General features: G+C 51.3%; 1 protein-coding gene across 8 annotated transcripts in view; it reads left to right on the forward strand.

Moving 5' to 3' along the window:
* Window positions 1-17,039, forward strand: part of NCAM1 (neural cell adhesion molecule 1) — a 300,947-nt gene that overhangs the window by 252,445 nt on the left and 31,463 nt on the right. For 5 of the 8 annotated variants that reach the window (XM_059180921.1, XM_059180903.1, XM_059180928.1 and 2 more), the window contains exons 9-14: window positions 1,086-1,115; window positions 5,224-5,374; window positions 5,730-5,914; window positions 6,278-6,374; window positions 6,695-6,865; window positions 8,525-8,656. In XM_059180921.1, coding sequence (XP_059036904.1) covers window positions 1,086-1,115; window positions 5,224-5,374; window positions 5,730-5,914; window positions 6,278-6,374; window positions 6,695-6,865; window positions 8,525-8,656 — 766 coding nt within the window. The remainder of the gene's footprint in view (window positions 1-1,085; window positions 1,116-5,223; window positions 5,375-5,729; window positions 5,915-6,277; window positions 6,375-6,694; window positions 6,866-8,524; window positions 8,657-17,039) is intronic. The other 3 variants (XM_059180940.1, XM_059180914.1, XM_059180946.1) reach the window with 1 other exon arrangement.

Raw genomic sequence — 17,039 nt, forward strand, 5'->3', positions numbered from 1 at the left:
CATGTTGGCCCACTGTCCCTTTGGTCTCTGCATGCTCGTTCCTCTGTTTTCACTTTTTTCTTCATTTCAACATCACATGACATCATCCAACATTTCCCTCCTCGTTCCTCCCAAAAGCTCTTTGCGTTTAGTGGGCTCTTACTAAATGTTCGCTAACTCATTTGCGTTTCCTGGATTGCATCGCTGTGTCTCTGGCCTCTGTTCTTTCCTTTCTCTATCTGAACATCAGGGACAACCAGGCACTTGTGCCGTCTAATAAAAAGAACAATGCAGGTATGATGTTTTTCAATCCGGGTATGAAAACAGACACGCCGTCAGCATCGTAGATTCCCAAGTGCTGGATAAGTAAAATATCTGAATGTGGGCAGGAAAATACCCAAGCCTCTGTGCTTCTGAGCTGACTCATGAATGCCGTGTTGAGTGACGGCGGTGCACGCTCAAGCCCCCATGCCGTCTGGGCGTTCCTCTGGAGCTGGCCACAGCAGAGTGTGCTGGCCTGAAAGTTTTCTGCCCCACAACTTTAACGAATTCATGCTCAACATTCCTGATATACCTCTCTGCTCCTTTCTTAGTTCCTTTTTTTTTTTTTAAGACACAAACTTGATTTTTAATAGCATGCATGCAACGAGTTAGAAAAATGCATGAGCACAAAATGGCATTCGTTGTTTTGCGATCGACTGTCTAACAGAATCCAAAGGAGGAAACCTACCCTCTACATTTATCTCTAGATTATGTGGTTCGTATTAGGGATGTCCTCAAATATGACGAGAAATGCTCAAGACATTTTAAAACAGAAGCAGTTGAACCCGTCTGCTGGTGTCCATGTGTATGCCTACCAAAGATTAGGAAAGACTTCTCCTTTGAATGATACATCATAATGTGCGGAAAGGGGGGGGGACATGAACTGCCTCCTAACTTAAAGTGGGTGATAAACACACCATTGAAAGTGGGTCTTGGACAAAGTTCTGAGTTAAAAAAAGCAGCTGCATGTGCACGGAACACAGTGTTATACATCAATGTTCTGAAGCAACATGTTGTAAAATTTTACTGCTTTCTTGTTGTGTTTTATATCTTGTTCTCTCCAGGCTTCGTGGACTCGACCAGAGAAGCAAGAGGTATAGCTTACCTGACCACTAGCCAGTCTTTAGTTTTTGAAAGCATTCTAGCTTAACTCACCATTCCAGTTCAATAACCAGACATGCTAAACTAATTAGTCCTAGAGTTAGATTAAAGAATAGGTCGATAGTGGTAGACATTACTTAGCAATAGTGGCATTCTAGGGTGAGCAAGCAAGCTGTGTTGGGAGTGGATGAACAAAATCCTTATTACTTCTTAAAATTGGATCTTATTCTCTTGCTGGTGCTGGTAAAAATCACATCCAGGTAATTATACTTACAGAAATAAATCGCTCCAATTCCCAGGCCAGGCATTTTGAAATGACAATTTTTTTTTTTTTTTTTTTTTTGACTCTCACCTGGTTGATGGGGCTTTGGGTCATAAAGTCATGGAGTCAGTGGTCTAAAAACCCACTCAACCCTTCCCAGCTCAACTCATCTTGTTGCTCGCTTGTTTTATAATGATTGGTCTCGGTAAATGATCACATCACATCCCATTTCGTGTCAAAGCAATGCAGACGACATCTCTCCTTGGTTTGCCCAAACTGCTAAACACACGTGTGTCACTTTCACAGAGCATTAAATTTATGAGATGAGCACGATTTGGCACAAGCGGTTGTATGTTTTTTAGAAGTCCATAGCATTTAGCCCTTGAGATTTCTCCGACTACTTGCTTCAGCTCGGGGAATGTGGGACTTTGTTTGAAAACTGAAGCTAAATATTAATCTTAAGATTTTAATGTTACCCACCCAAGACCCTAATTATAATCACGCTTATCGTTGTTTTCACTGATTTGTGTGATTAAGTGACAGAGAGTGAAATAAGAACCAGTATGCTTCCAGTGGGGTTTGAGGATCCAATCCACAAGTATTTCTTTAAAAACTAGCTTTTGTCTCTTCTCCAGAGGAAATTTTGATCTTGTAATAGTATAAATGTAGACTACGGGAATCCTATACACTATATTCTAATCGGGTAACCCGGTCCTCTTGGTCTCCCAGAAATGATAATTATTCGGAACACATAACTCTTGTGTTCAGGTCGTGGCTATAAATATTTAATGCTGTTTAATATTGAAGAGTTGACTGCCTGTCCCCAGGCACTGATCTTAGTTTCTGCACGTTAACACGCGGTCGTGATCAAACCCAGTGTCTGATAAGCTCTCTTCGTATCCTACCTACTTCCTTGTCATGGGGACCGTAGTCAAGTGCGCATCTTGCTGAAATCGCCCCGTGCTGTCCCATCCTAGTGTTGTATTGCCCCAAAGTCACGGACCCACTGGGATTGGGGGAGGGAGAAAGAAGGGTTCATTATCACCCGCTTCTGAGCAACTACAGATCTAATTCTGCTTGGCCTTCTGCATCTTCCCCTGTCATTCTGATGTGGACCTGGCTGGAAGGGGAGGGAGATTCATCAGGGAGCATTAAGGGAGGGTAGGAGAATTACTAGTATTATAAGTAGAAGTAATAGATTTCCTCCCAGGAAAGCAGACAAGTCACTTCCGTTCTCCAGAAGTATCCTTACCTTGAGTATCTCACTCTGGATGTAATTGACTTTCAAGTGAATGCCGCCCCTGGGGCTCAGAAGTTCCATTCCTTCCTATTTGTCTCATTCAGAGACAAAGACCGTTAAGTCCAGATGAGTTCCAGAGAAGGCTTGGGCTATGGCCAGTTTTGTTCTGTAAGCTCGGAAAATTAGCACTTTCACCTGGAACAAGGGATGCAAAAAATGTTTTGATGAGAAGGTAACTGTAATTGCCCTACATGCTATTTTTGCGAAACAGGGTCTCCTTGTCCCAGCCGTCCTTCCATTCTTGCCCAGAGATCCTCCGCTTCCTCTGCAAGGCTGAACTGTCAGCAGGACCCGTACCTGGATGGCTCATAGCTGGCACTCCTTGCCTTTGTCCTGGTGCCACAGTAAAACGTTTCAGAGGGAAACAGTCTAATCACACTGGAAGTCTGTGCGCTTCCCCTTGGAGCGCGAACTGGGCATCTGACAAATTCCCATTCCCAATCCTGTCGTGAGCCACCGCGAAACAAGAATTCTGTGTAGAGGACTGTCTCCTGGCCTCTTGACACCATGAAATGAGAAAATTTTCCACACACAGAAATTTAGACCACCTAGAAGGGGAGGAAATCATGGCTGTCAATGAAACCACTTCCCAAACTTCTCTTCAATCACTTTCTAGAACATTCTGAGTAGACTGGTCATGCCCTGCTTTGTTGTTGTTACTGTCCTCCTCTTCCCTACATGACCCTCTTTGCATCTTTTGCTGCAATATCGCTTCCATTGTGGAAATGTTCTCTTGACTTCCCAATGATCTGGTCAGCTTTCCATGTTTGTGGGTGTTGAGCCCAGGACAAGCTCATCTGTATGACACACGATCATAGTTCAGCCGCTGGCCGGTGTCACTGTCGGCTGAACCTGTGTTCTCACTGAGATAACCAGAAGGGCAGGGGGTAGATCTCGAGCCTTTTCTGCCTTTATCCCATTGTGTCTGGGGCACAAAGGAGTGGCAAACCGGTCAGGTCAGCCCTCTAGAGGTATTTGCAAGGATGCCCTCAATGCCACTCGCTTAGACTGATGGGTTCATTTTTGGATGGCTCATGGAAGTGCCACTGGGGTGTATTGGGACAACCCTGTCAGCCCACAATAAAGGGGGTCCCAGGATCCAGAGACCTTGCGATGTGTCACGGCTTTCTAGTCAAGTGCTCCACACCTGTCTGTGGTCACCTCTCACTAATGTGTAGCATCTCCTCAGCCAGTCAGCCTTGCAGACCTACAGGTCAGATGGGGTGAGAGCCTGGGCTTCGGGCGCTCCTCTGAAAGCAGAATGGCCCGTAGGCAGTGGTGATTTTGCTCAGCTGTCTGCCTCCTTGCCTGCACTGGTGTTCCAGCTTCCAGATACCTACCTCAGTGGGGCTTAAATGCCTGAAGTGGATTAATTCCATCAGCGATGGTCAGAGGGACTTCTTGGGTCCCTTAGGTCTGTGGAGACTGCCCCACAAGGCCCATGGAACCTTGTTTTTGAGCTGCCCAAACCGGCTGTGTGTGACATTGCGATTCTGGGTTTCGGGCTTCCAAACCAGCAGATCAGAAGAACCTGAATGAAACAGGTGTTCTTTCATTCTTTAAAGGCCCAGCCCCATGGACGACAGGTGCCATATGGAGAGCGCTCCCCTGGCCCTCTCCACAGTATATCATATGCTAGAGATAAGAACGTGGCCCAGCCTACGAGGAGCGAGACTCCTTCTTCAGATTACCAACTTTCTTGAGCATCTGACCTTGGGCAACGCGCCCAGATTTTTCCTAGGCTGGCAGCCATTTCACTTTGAGCATCAAGGCAGGAGCCCCTTGGACATATTCCAGGACCCATTGCCTAGGGATCACAGGCTTATTCCCCTTTTGACCAATCACTGGAATTCCAGAGACTCGGGAAGCCAATTATGTTATCAAGGGCTGGAATGCAGAATCTGGTGGTGGCTGCCTGGGACTCTGTGCCACTGTCCCTGGAGAGGGGACCCAGGGACCCTCACTTCCAGCTCAACAGCTCCTCACCACCGAGCTGTTGGACTTTCTCTTGAATGAAATTATTTCACTTTTAAGCCTTCAGGAAGGCGAGGCATCTGCAGAAATATAGGTTTCTTGTATAAGTGTCTGCACTTGGCGCACTCTGATTTCCCATTATGCATGCGTGCACCATGGAGCTGCCAGATGGGCAGACGCCTGGAAGGAAAGCACAGGGCGCAGGTTTCCCAGAGTCTCAGGACGCAGAGCTGTTGCTGCTGGACCATCCACTGGCCAGGGCTTTTGCTTCCATCTTAGATGTGCCAAACAAAGTCGTCTTGGGGAACCTTGCTTGTCCTTGCCCCGAACCAATCTTGGCACAGAGTCTAGGCTGCTTCCCATGAACTGGGTCCCATTTTCTATTTTGGATGCACTCGAGTTCCCGTGGCGCTCTCCAGAGCCTCCCACACTAGCTGGGACCGTAAGTAAGAGACACGGGCACAGCTTGGGGAGAGAAGGTGAGACTGGTCCCAGACAAGAGGTGGCCTGGTCTCCTCCCCCTGCGCCGCCGTCGGCTCTCACGCACTCTCTTCCCTCCCGGCAGACTCAGGATGGGCACTTGGTAGTGCACAGCCACGCCCGCGTGTCGTCCCTGACCCTGAAGAGCATCCAGTACACGGACGCGGGAGAGTACGTCTGCACGGCCAGCAACACCATCGGCCAGGACTCCCAGTCCATGTACCTGGAAGTGCAGTGTGAGCCGCAGCTGTGGAAGGATGAGGGGAGGGGTCTGTGCTCGTCGGGCTGAGAAAGGGGACAACGGCAGCCAGGACCCGAGCTGCATCCCACTGGCTCTGCTCACACTCCGGTGGCAGTTGCCTGAGCCATTCCAGAGCTCTGTCCCCAAGTCATCCCCTGACACTGTCCCAAGCTCACGAGCCCTTCTGTCCTCCCACGCAGCTCATAGGACCGCTGAACCAGCCTGACCTTCACTACATCCCAGCGCTGGCTCTGTTTGGGGTGCACCCGCCCTCCAGGGGCTGGGAGACGGGGCGTGCGGGGCTCCTATGTAGTCGTGGTCTTCCTGATAGGCATTGTGGTTCCTTGCAGATGCCCCCAAGCTGCAGGGCCCCGTGGCCGTGTACACGTGGGAGGGGAACCAGGTGAACATCACATGCGAGGTATTTGCCTACCCCAGTGCCACCATCTCGTGGTTTCGAGACGGTCAGCTGCTGCCGAGCTCCAACTACAGCAATATCAAGATCTACAACACCCCTTCCGCCAGTTATCTGGAGGTGAGTCGGGGCGGGGGGCAGGAGAGTGGGGAGAACGGACCGTCCGACTCCAGATAGGCTCCTCTATGCAGCTAACATCTTCTCGCTTGCTTCTCTGGCATCGTGACCAGGGGAGCCATCGGCTACAGAAGAAACTGAGCCTCAGCCCTGCCCCTTTTCTCTCCCTGGGGCCAGGTTCTGGCCCGGGAGGCCAAGAGTGCCTCTTCTCCCTGGCCCCGTGGCAGTTCTCTCTGGCTTCAGGCTGGGCTGGAGCTCATGGTTCATGCTTTCCTGGTTCTTTTCTTATTCGTCCAATAAATAAAGATCTGAGTTGGTGGCCATTGCTTGGGACACTCAGAACCCACGAGTTCCTTCTTTCCAAAGGTGACCCCAGACTCCGAAAACGATTTCGGAAATTACAACTGTACAGCAGTGAACCGCATTGGACAGGAGTCTTTGGAGTTCATCCTTGTCCAAGCAGGTGAGCCCCCTCATGGCTGCACTACCCTTCCCCTTGCTGGCCTGGTCCATGCCCTTCGGTGACACCAGGAGAGTGAAAGAAGAGAGGACCGGGGTGGGGAGGGCAAAGACAGAGAGAGAGGGTCAGGAAGCAGGGAGCCTGTGGAGCCTGGAGGGTGTGGGCACAGGACCTTCGGGGAGACAATCATATGGTGAGGTGGGCTGGGCGACAGGATCTAGGTGATAAGAATCCCAAGAAACGAGAGACTCGCCTTGTGGCTGAGAGTGCTGTACCGGACCTGGTGGGGCTCACCAGGGTCTCCATCTGTGCCCTCCCCGCAGACACCCCATCTTCGCCGTCCATCGACCAGGTGGAGCCATACTCTAGCACAGCACAGGTGCAGTTTGACGAGCCCGAGGCCACCGGTGGGGTGCCCATCCTCAAATACAAGGCGGAGTGGAGAGCCGTGGGCGAGGAAGTGTGGCATTTCAAGTGGTATGATGCCAAAGAAGGTAAGTGGGGGAGAGCGGGCACTCCCTTTAGGAGGATGGGCTGCTCGGTGTTGGGCAGACACTGCACCCTGACAGCCAATGGGGGTGGCGTAGCACACCGCTGTCTGCTGCTGAGGGTACCACAGGCCAAGCCCTGCCAGCCGTTCATCTCCTGGGCCGCAGCCCATCCCCGTCCCTCGCGCGCTCGCATCTCCTCTAGAATTGTTGGCCTTCTGTGCCCTGGTACCCGAGGACCTGCTTCCCGGGGCCATGCCAAGGTGGGCGAGGCGGTGTCAAGCACGCTCCAAGCAGAAGCCCTGCTTAGGTGCTGGGCACACCCAGAGGAGTCCGGCCACCCCTGCTCTGCACCTTTGGGGGTCCGGCGCTGCGGGTTCTCTGCCATCTCCCACCCTCTGTCCTCCCTGGTGGACTCAGGGACTGTCATGTACTTACAGTGTTGACCAAATAACGAACAGCCCGAGAGTAAAGTCTGCTCTTAAATCCATGCTGCAATATATTTCCAAACCTGAAGTTCAGAAGGTGACCCTTGGATGCCTGCAGTTTGAAGATTCTGAGCCCAGACCATTTTGCCCCAAGGACTGAGTGTATAACTGTGTCTGACTCTCCATTTGGGGTTTAACCAGGTCTGTGAAGCTTGCTTTGTTTCTGTAGAAAGTCTTAATTCTGGTCCTGTCTGTGGTGATGGAGCAGCCCCCTCCCAACCCGGTTTTACTGAGAATTTGTTTCACCAGGACGCTTTCATCATTGTTTTCAGTTTGGGGGGACGGGGCCTGGGAGGAATTTCTGTGAGTCAGGATTGGAGCCAGAAGAAGACAACCTCTTTACCTCCCTAACTTCCTCTGAAAACTCACACCACATTCATGGCGAGTTGGTCCCATGGTTCAATCTGGCTTTTTTTTTTTTTCCTTTTTGTCATGGCTACAGCTGGATGAAATAAAAAATGTTTATATTTTTAAATTCAAGTATGATGAACTTTCTAGTTTTATTTTTGTTGTAGCAAAATACGTAGAATCTGAAATTGACCATTTTGGCCACTTTTCAGTGCACAGTTTCGGTACACAGTACACACGGCATTAAGTACATTCACATTACTGTGCAGCCGTTACCACCATCCATCTCCAGAACTTTCTGGTGATCCTGAACTCAGCACCCGTTCAACACAAACTCCCCGTCCCACCTCTTGCTGGCCCCAGCAACAGCCATTCTACTTCCCGTCTCTGGGTAGCTGACTATCCCCAGGACGTGTATGAGCGGGATCATACCATCGTCGTCCTCTTGTGTCTGGCTGATTTCACTTAGCTGACGTCCTCGGGGTTCATCTACACTGTAGCCCGTGTCAGAGCTTCCTTCCTTGTTAAGGCTGACTGATTCTCCTTTGAGTCCACAGCCCATTCTGGGCACCCAGTCACCCCCACGGATGGACAGGGCAGTCATTTCCACTTTTTGGAGGTTATGAGCCATGCTCCAGTGAACGTGGGCACCAGGTATCCGGTCCAGGTCGTGTTTTCAAAGCTTTTGTGTGTATCCCCAGACGAGCAGTTGCTGGATCACGTGGCGACAGCAGGTGGAAGCGTCCGAGGACCCGCCGCGTTGTATTCCACAGCAACTACGCCGATAGGCTTTCCCTCCTTGGTGATCCTTCTCCTCTTCTCACAACAGCCAACATGGAAGGTATCGTCACCATCGTGGGCCTGAAGCCTGAGACCACGTACGCTGTGCGGCTGGCGGCCCTCAACGGCAAGGGTCTGGGTGAGATCAGCACAGCCTCCGAGTTCAAGACGCAGCCAGTTCGTAAGTACATGCAGCGCCTGGCCTCTTCCCCAGACCCACTGTCTTCTGGGGGGTGGAGGGGACCCCGAGCTGCCCCATCCTCTGTTCGGATCCAGCTGTTTGTGCTTCAGATGGCTCTGCTCAGGGAGGGCTCACCTCCTAGCCCCCTGGCCCTCAGTGACGGCTGGTCCCCAGCCCCTTTTATGCAGTCTTTTCCCAAAGAGCTTGGTGAGGCTGTCGCAGTAGCTGGTCCCGCTTGTTAGCATCGCAGCCAGGGAGGAAATCACTGGCGCCTCCTGAAGGGGACCAGGCCAGGGATGCGGCGGCGTGTTGTGAAGGGATCTGGCAGATTTTGCTTTTTGATGCAGGTCACAAAGGCCCTAAAGCACCCTGTGACTTGAAGGAAGAGGGAAAAGACGATGATGGTCGTGTAATTAGTTGTGGGATTTTTGGTGCAGCAGAGAGATTGTATCACAGAAAAGAGGAGACCGCTATGGGATGTGCGTGCAGTAGCGAGACCCCCCCCGCCCAGCAATGCGAAAGGGGAAGGAGGGCTGAGGCCTCTGCGTCCCGCTCCTCCTCCCTCCCACCACGAGCACGCATCAGGGTCTCCCTCCCTTTTGGCCTCTTGTGAGAGAAGCGCTTCTTCCTGTTCCACTCGGGATGGCGTCTGCTTTCCTCCATCGCTCCCTCTTTCCTTACACCACACCTGCCCTGCTTTCCCTCCTGTCCCACCGACTGCCCTGGCCCAGCCCTGCTCCGGGGACCCCCTCTGCAGACCCACCAGGCTGCTGCCCTGGGAGGACCGGGCACCCGTCCAGCGGGAGCAGGTACGACAGACCCAGACTCCTCGAGCGGTGCAGAGCTCCCTGGGTCCCTGCTCCCTGGGTCCTCTCTCATTGCCGGGCTTATCAAGCAGGCAGGGCAGTCCCTCGCTTCCTTGTCTTCGAAGCCAGAAGCCTGCAAGGCAACCCCCCACCTCTTCCAGAAACAGGAGGCCTGCCTCGTCTTCCTTCCACAGGAATTGCTTCTTTCTGGATTTGACGTAACTTGATGATTTGAGTTCCAGCTCCGTGTGCTTCGCAGACTCTATTCATTTCTTTTCCATCTTTTTTTTTCTCCCCCTTGGGTCTGTCTCTTGTCTTTTCTTTTCGTCTGTGTTCCGTCCATGGGAAATGCAGACGGCTCTCTTCCACGTAAGTGCCTCTTCTTACCCCCTTATCTGTTCCAATGGTGTTAACATCCGCTAGTTCTAGTTCTTAATTTAGTTTTGGTCCCTCTTTCGTCCCCTAGGCTGAAGTAGATGATGCCGTCCGGGCCCTAACCACACTGACCTTAGTCTAGCTGTGCTCTCGTCAATGTCTGTAGGTTCTACTCCCAGAGGCTAACACGCGCCCTGTTCTAGAGCATGCGACTTTTGTGTCCTTTGAAGTTGTGTTTCTTTATTAATTTCTGTGTGTGACGATTACCCCGTGGTGATGGGAGTCTGCAGGGGGTCTCCGAGTCACACACGGCGGCACCCTCTCACCTTCTGCCCGGACTCTGGAAACGTGACCACCGCCTCACCAGGGATTCAGAATCCCTTCTGGGAAAAAGCAGCTGAAAGGATTTTCCCATTTGCTTTTAGGAGATGAGAGAATTGAGCTCAGAGCCCCTTCCGTTTTCTGCCTGTGGTGGCTGGAGGGCTCCGGGAGGCCCGAGTGGCAGCTGCAGTTGTAGAGAATAGCGTGGGCTCTTGGCTCCGGGTCAGAGGTGCGTCCTGCAGACACTGGGCGCTTAACCCCACACTTCCAGACGGTTCTGTTCTTCCGCACTAGGTTCTGGCAACATGCATGTCCCTGTTTGGGAAAGACTGACCGGCCACTCAGTAACCTCACCGTTGAGCGGAAGCATAGGGGGATTCTCCATGGGGAGGAAGCGTAAGCTGGAAATTAAAAGTATAAGGAGCAAGGGTTATAGGAGGCCAGCCTGCTGTTCCACGGGGCACAAAAGGGTCTGACCTGCCCAGCAAGATGTCCCCAAGGGTCACTGCCACCGAGCCCTGCCTCTCACTTCCTGGGCTGAGCAAATAGTGAAGGGGAGCATTACCCAGAGAGACTCGGAAGGAAAGGTATTCAGAAAACTGCACACTCTTCTCATAAAAAGCTCCTAGCTCCTGAAAGGCACTCAGGGAAGCTTATCTTTTTAAAATTTATTCAGAAATATTGCAGCAACAGCAGAAACTAAGTAGCTCAGTGTAGGCGTTCTGAGATTTTGAGTGAGTGCAAAATCCATGATCTCAGCAGACTTGGTTCCTGAATGAACCGGTTCTGGAAGGAGTCAGGATTGGGGACTGGATTGGCGTTGTCAGGTCAAGACTGACAGCTGTCTGCTCTGGGCGGCCACTCAGACCCTGACAGCCCCTGCCTCCTGGATCCCTAATTGAAGCTTCGGTGTCCCTGCTTCCGGATTTGATCAGTGAAGGAACGGCGGCTTAGTTACATGGCGGAGAGCAAGGCCGAGATGAGGCTTCCTTCAGAGTTTCTTACCAGCCCCTGGGGGCCGAGTACTGAATCAGAGTGAGTGGTCTTTAGACGTCAAAGCCCATCCGTGGTTTTCACTCATTGTCAGTTCAGCCCCTAGAAAGGTGAGAATTTCTTAAGCAGATGCTTTAAAAGTCAATGTTTAATTTTAAAAAAGAGAGAACTCCAGACCTTGTTGTTATGTGCACCAAGATTCCAAGAACCCCTCTGGAAATCGGAGTGAGTGGTCAGCGGCCCATTCCTAGTAGGCCACAAATGGCACAGGAGCACGCATCGCTAGTGGCGTGCAAAGCATTTTCTCGACCATCTAATGAAGTTATGGCCTAAGCAATCAAACTGCTAAGGAAAGAGAGTCATAGCAGAGCCTTACATTTGACTGCCTTTGTCAAGAACTTGAGCGGATTAAAAGCACACACGTACTCATATGCTCATGGAAGTTGGTTGTGATGGTCTTTCCTGTACCCCCATGACCTGCATAGAGGGGCTGAAGTGAGGGCCTAGCCCAGGGGGTGGCTAGACTCCTCCTGAAGAAGGATACAGTGAGGAAAGGCTCTAGCGTCGGACACCGCCATGCTCACACTCACTGCTACTGGGAAGGGAGGGCACGTTTCAGGCGGAACTTCTCTGAGCTCTCACTCCCATTCCTCAGAAGGCACAAGGGTTGTCCGAAATTAGGTAAATAAAGTCAGCTGCATGCTTACACTGAGCCCAGGCCGGTCTCTGACACTGGCTCGTCTCGCCTGCTGACCTTGCTTTCCCCCTCCTGTGATGTTGGGGTGCTGATGCATGCCTGATCCCATGACATTGGAGTTGGGCCCTAAGGGCACCCTCACCCCAAGGGGGAGAAGGTACGGGCTCAATAAGCTGTCATACTGAACAGAGAGTCATTGCTGCCAGGCTCCCTTACCCCCAACCCTTGACCCTCCTACTCCCCACCCCTACCCCAGTTAGGGGGCAATAGGTGAGAGCTGGTAGATTTTGCATTAGCTTATCACTCCAAGTTCCTTGTGTGCCAGTAATGGGGTTGCTTTCTTGGTTTCTTAATAGACTTACCCACATGCAGGGGCATGACCATGTCAAAGGGGTGAGCTACCGGGTCAGAGAGCCGGGCTCACCTGTTTGAAGATTCCTTTGTGCACGACTCGTGTGTGTGTGAAGGTCACATGGGAGCAGTGACTCCAAACAAACAACCAGAACTCCAGCCTGGGAAAATGTCCCTGGCTCATGTATTTTTAGGCCGGATGTCTGCGTGTTGTCATGAAGCTTTTAGGTGGAAAGCTCTCGGACTCTGTCTTCCCTAAGAGGGGCTGCTTCCCTATCAGAGCCGCTGAGGCCCTGAAGACATGATGTGACCATCAGTTACGCACCCTTTCCTCCATGACCGAGCCACACACCTTCATTTTGTTGCCCGAATGTCATCTCCTGATTCGCTTCTGAACCATGAAGCAAAATAGACAACTTCTTGCAGGGAGGGGATAAAGATCATGAAGGAGTTGTCTGCTTTTCAAAGGAGGCACCTTGAGATTTTTTTGTCTTCACATTTTGCCCCCAGATGGCATGTTGCAAGTATAAATTAAATACGTTCTAATATATTGTATTTAAAACACATAAATTTGCCAGAATAATATGGACAGTGATGCAAACGACTCAAGCCAAGAAAAGTACAAGAGAAAGGAGCGAGAGAGAGATACACTTTCCCCTGAATGAACCAGCCCATCACATCACAGCAAGCTCAGAGTGAGTTCAGCAAGCACCTTGCCCCATATGCTTCATCTGGAAGAGAGACGGAAGACCAAACTATGAGTGTGCCAAGGCAATGGTGGAGATAACAGTGACGTTCTTCCAATGTTCATCTCGCTCTCAAAGGAGACTTTGTTTTGTGATTATTGATGGGACAACCTCTGAATAACTGACAGTGAAAAACTAAAGATCTATTCAGTGTCCAGAATGCCTCAGATGCGCCATTTCTAACAGCCCTCCGAGCGGAAAGTTGGGTTAGCATTACTTTATTTAGTCCCAGTCTCTTCAGCGATCCCTTCTTCCGAGAGAGCAAGACCAACACTCAGCGTTATTTGCAGGGGTCTCCACGCTCACGGCTGCCCCCAGAGAATCACCTTCTGTAGGGTTTGGGACGGCAGCAGCAGTTACAGTATCATCTGGATGCCCAGTGGTCCTGACGTCACCCAGCAGTGAACGTCAAGTGGAACGGTTATTTGTGTTTCTTTGGGATCTTGAGATTAGAGTGAGGCACACAGGCTTTGTTCTAAGTATGTGCCCAGAGTGTAGACATGTGCCTGTCAAGAAGCACATGCAGAGATCTATCACATGAAGAGCCAAAGCCTCCTTTTTCCCACGTCTACCTCCCCCGGGGGTCCAGGTTCCCTGTCCTCCTGACATCGGATCCCGTGGAGGCGGCTGGTCCTGCCCAGTTGGCTGTTTGTTTCAGGCAGGGTTGGAGGTCTCTGCAGCTGCTCCCGGCCCAGTCCCTGACCTGAACTCGGGGCTTGGCAGGCACACTGGCCCCCGGCTTGAAGCCAGAGAACCCAGCTCCCTGTGGGTCCGCAAGCCCCCTGCCCTCACACACGGCGTTCTTCCTCCTCACTGTCCCTGCTTCAGCTCCGGCCACGGACACCCCCGGAGCGGCTCTTCTATTTTTTCATTCAGTGTCTATGTGCTTCAATGAGCTTTTTTCCCTTTTTTTTCACTTTCATTTTTCTTTCCTCAGTGGCTCCCGCTAGCTCTTCCACCCCTGTTCCATTGTCTCCTCCAGATAGTGAGTATCATTTTCTTCATCCGTCTCTCTGCAGGTTGCTTTCCACCAGCCGCGGTGGGTCTGCGTAATGTTATCTCCTTCACCAGGTGATAATTCAACTGTGTTGGCAGAAAGCAGGGCCGGGTTTTAGAGAAGCAAATGAGAAGAGAAATAGGCACGGGGCCTCCCATGAATCTGGGAGGAGGAGGCAAGTGACAGGCATGGCTCTGGACAGAAAATCGCACAGTCGGGCTGCCCAGGGCTGGCGCGGCCCAGCCCGGCCCTGTCCTCAGGACTCTCCGTGGGCTGGACCCAAGCTGACATTTGAAGAAACCGAAGGAATTTGCCAAGAAAAATATCTCTTCTGCAGGGTCATAAGAAATGCTTTGGGGTGTTGTGTTTTCACCCTTCATTTTAATTGGCACAGTTGGATTCAGACATCGAAATTAGATAGTGAGGCCTGTAGCTCTTGCTTTCTCCATAAACGCATACTTGTCTCGTAAATATTTGCAGGAAAATAAACAGCGTCTGCTTACAGATGTGCCTGGCGGTAGGCGCCTCGGCAAATTATTAACCCTTCCCAAGTGGGCCTTGTCATTCTCGTCCATAAAATAGGATGAGTAATCGCCCTCCTCCCCACTACCCACCCCTGTAAGAGAACATTCCAGCACGTATCAAGCTGCGTCTGCCCACCCCAAAGCAGAACCACTAAGCCTGGCAGTGACTCTGGCCTCGTCATTCCTCACTGAGCCTCTCTCCTTTACCGTCTTGTTCCATTTGGTGGCCCTGTCCTTCTGTTCCCCTGGGGACTCAGGAGAGAGCGCTGTGCCTGCAACGGTGTGGAGTTTGGAACCCAGCTCTCGGGGAGGGGAGGGGAGCAAAGGGAGGTGGCAGCTGCCCGAGGCCAGCAGGCGCTCAGGGGGCCACAGGGTGGTGCCGCCCACCAGGCCCACAACCTCGGGAGGGGACTCCAGCCCTGAGCCAGGAGCCCCTATCGCATCTGTGTGGCTTTAGCAACAGGCCCACCACGCCCACGTGGTGCTTTCCAGGCCATAGCTCTAGCAGCAAGCATCCAGGCTCGGGAACCAGAGATAGCCGTGGGTTCAAATCCCGTGTCCACTCCTGTGTCCAGCATCGTGGCCAGAGTCATCTCTCCAGTGAAGGGCAGATTCTCCTTCTCTTGTAGGTGTCTGTGGAAATGAAAGACTCAGTATGAAAAACACAAAACACAGCGCCCAGCATGTAGTAGCTGGAATTTGTGGTTAGAGTAAATGAGGGTTATGTTATTTCTTGCCGAATGAGAGTAACTTGTCAGCAACATCTCTGATAATTTTCTTAAAATATCCATACTTCTATTGCTAAATCAGGGGAAGAGGCGGTGAGAGAATATTCCCTTCACTATCTCTTCTTTCTTTATGTGTATATCTATTTCTATATATATCTCTCTGTATGCACACATATGCACCCTTGTATAAACACGCTCCTGTATTTACTTATGACTATAATTTATATCTCCATTCTCTCCTTCACCTTTCCATGGCCTGTCTGCCTTTCGTGTTTCCATAGCAACCTGGCCTCTTCCTGCCCTCACAACCACAGAACCGGCTAGTGAGTACAGAGTTATGGTGGCCCTTGGCCAGATTGCTGCTTGTCGCAGAGCTGACTTCCGGGTCACAGTGCTGCCCGTCGTTGTCCCTTGTATTGAAAGTAACCGTTGTGAATGCATGAGGCTCTTTCCTGGTGTGGTTTCCTAAGCATGCTGCCTGCGTGGTTAGGAGAATAGACCCAGCGCCACCAGAAGGGCTGGGATGATTATTTGAAGAATATTCTGCATGAAGAGAATTTTCCAAATTTCCCTTCGTGTGAAAAAAGAGAATAGGATTAGAGAAACACTAAGGAGACAAAAGAAAAGCACCTCCTCCCAGCTTTTGTTGTCTGTCCCCTCTCCAGCGTGCACACACGCACAAGTAGCCAAGTCTGTGGACGAGGGAAGGAGCCGAGGGAACGCTGCTTCCAGAGAGGTGGAGGGTGCGTCAGGGAGGGAAGTCGCTGCTCCTTCTGGACAGCTTGCCCTGCTTTGTGGGGCCTCGCAGCAGGGCCAAGGGGGCATGAGGAGTGCACAGAGCGCCCCAGGAGGGAGAGGCCTCCTCGCAGCCCTCCTCCTCAGCGCTAGGAAAATGGCGGCCCCTGAAAGCAGAGCTGGGCCCGCCCAAGACTGTGTGCTGAGAGCCCAGATCCGAGTTCTGGAATTCATCTGCAGAGGGTAGAGTCAGGGCCCGACTTGTGGAAAACATCACACTTCATTGCAATGGTGACCCGTTCCAAGCTGGCCTTTATGAGGCTCTAATGAGGTGAGCTTGTGGGTTAGGCCTCAAGTCCCAAGTCAACAGGAGCCCCCGCTTGCACGGACGTGTGTGTATGTGTGTGTGTGTGTGTGTGTACAGTGGTGTTCACAGCCATGTGGGGGTTTAGGTTTTATAATATTTTTAAGTGCACAGAAAAAAACTGACACGCGTCCATCGAGCAGTAGTCTGTGGGAGAAGGCAGAAAGCCGGTATGAGAAATACAGCTCCCGCTCTGCTCCCTGGGCCAAGGTTTCGGGTACATAATTGAACAGAGAAGAAAAGAGTTTCCTGGTTATGCGTGTTGCAGAAAATGGTTCTTTTTTCTACTGTAGAACATAGCTGAGGGTCTGCTTTCTTGGTGTTCTGTGTGTGTGTGTGTGCTGCAATGAATTTTAATTCCTGACGCTTTTTGAGGTTTCATTTTGTCAGCAGAGCTGAGCGGGTGACAATGAGCTGTGCTCGCATGGGTTTCACTCAGAGGATGAGTTTGTGGTTTTGGTTTGATTTGGTTTGGTTTTGTTCTGTGTTTGGGAAAGGAATGCAATTAACCGTTTCTTCTTCAAACAGCCATGCTCCTGTCCCTTCCAGCTTGGGGCGGTGTGTGTGCGAGGCAGGAGAAGGGTACAGAACACTCGCATGGTTCGCGTCATATTCATGTGTCCCACGGTTGACTGGTCCTCCCTGACATCTAGAATCCAGATTTTTCCTTAAGGAGGAATGAGATGTTCCTCCCTGACATATGTTTAATTTTTAAACATCACACATTTCTGTCCATGGATCAGATA

Source organism: Mustela lutreola, chromosome 1 (genome assembly GCF_030435805.1).
Source record: "Mustela lutreola isolate mMusLut2 chromosome 1, mMusLut2.pri, whole genome shotgun sequence".
In the NCBI taxonomy this organism is placed as follows: Eukaryota; Metazoa; Chordata; class Mammalia; order Carnivora; family Mustelidae; genus Mustela; species Mustela lutreola.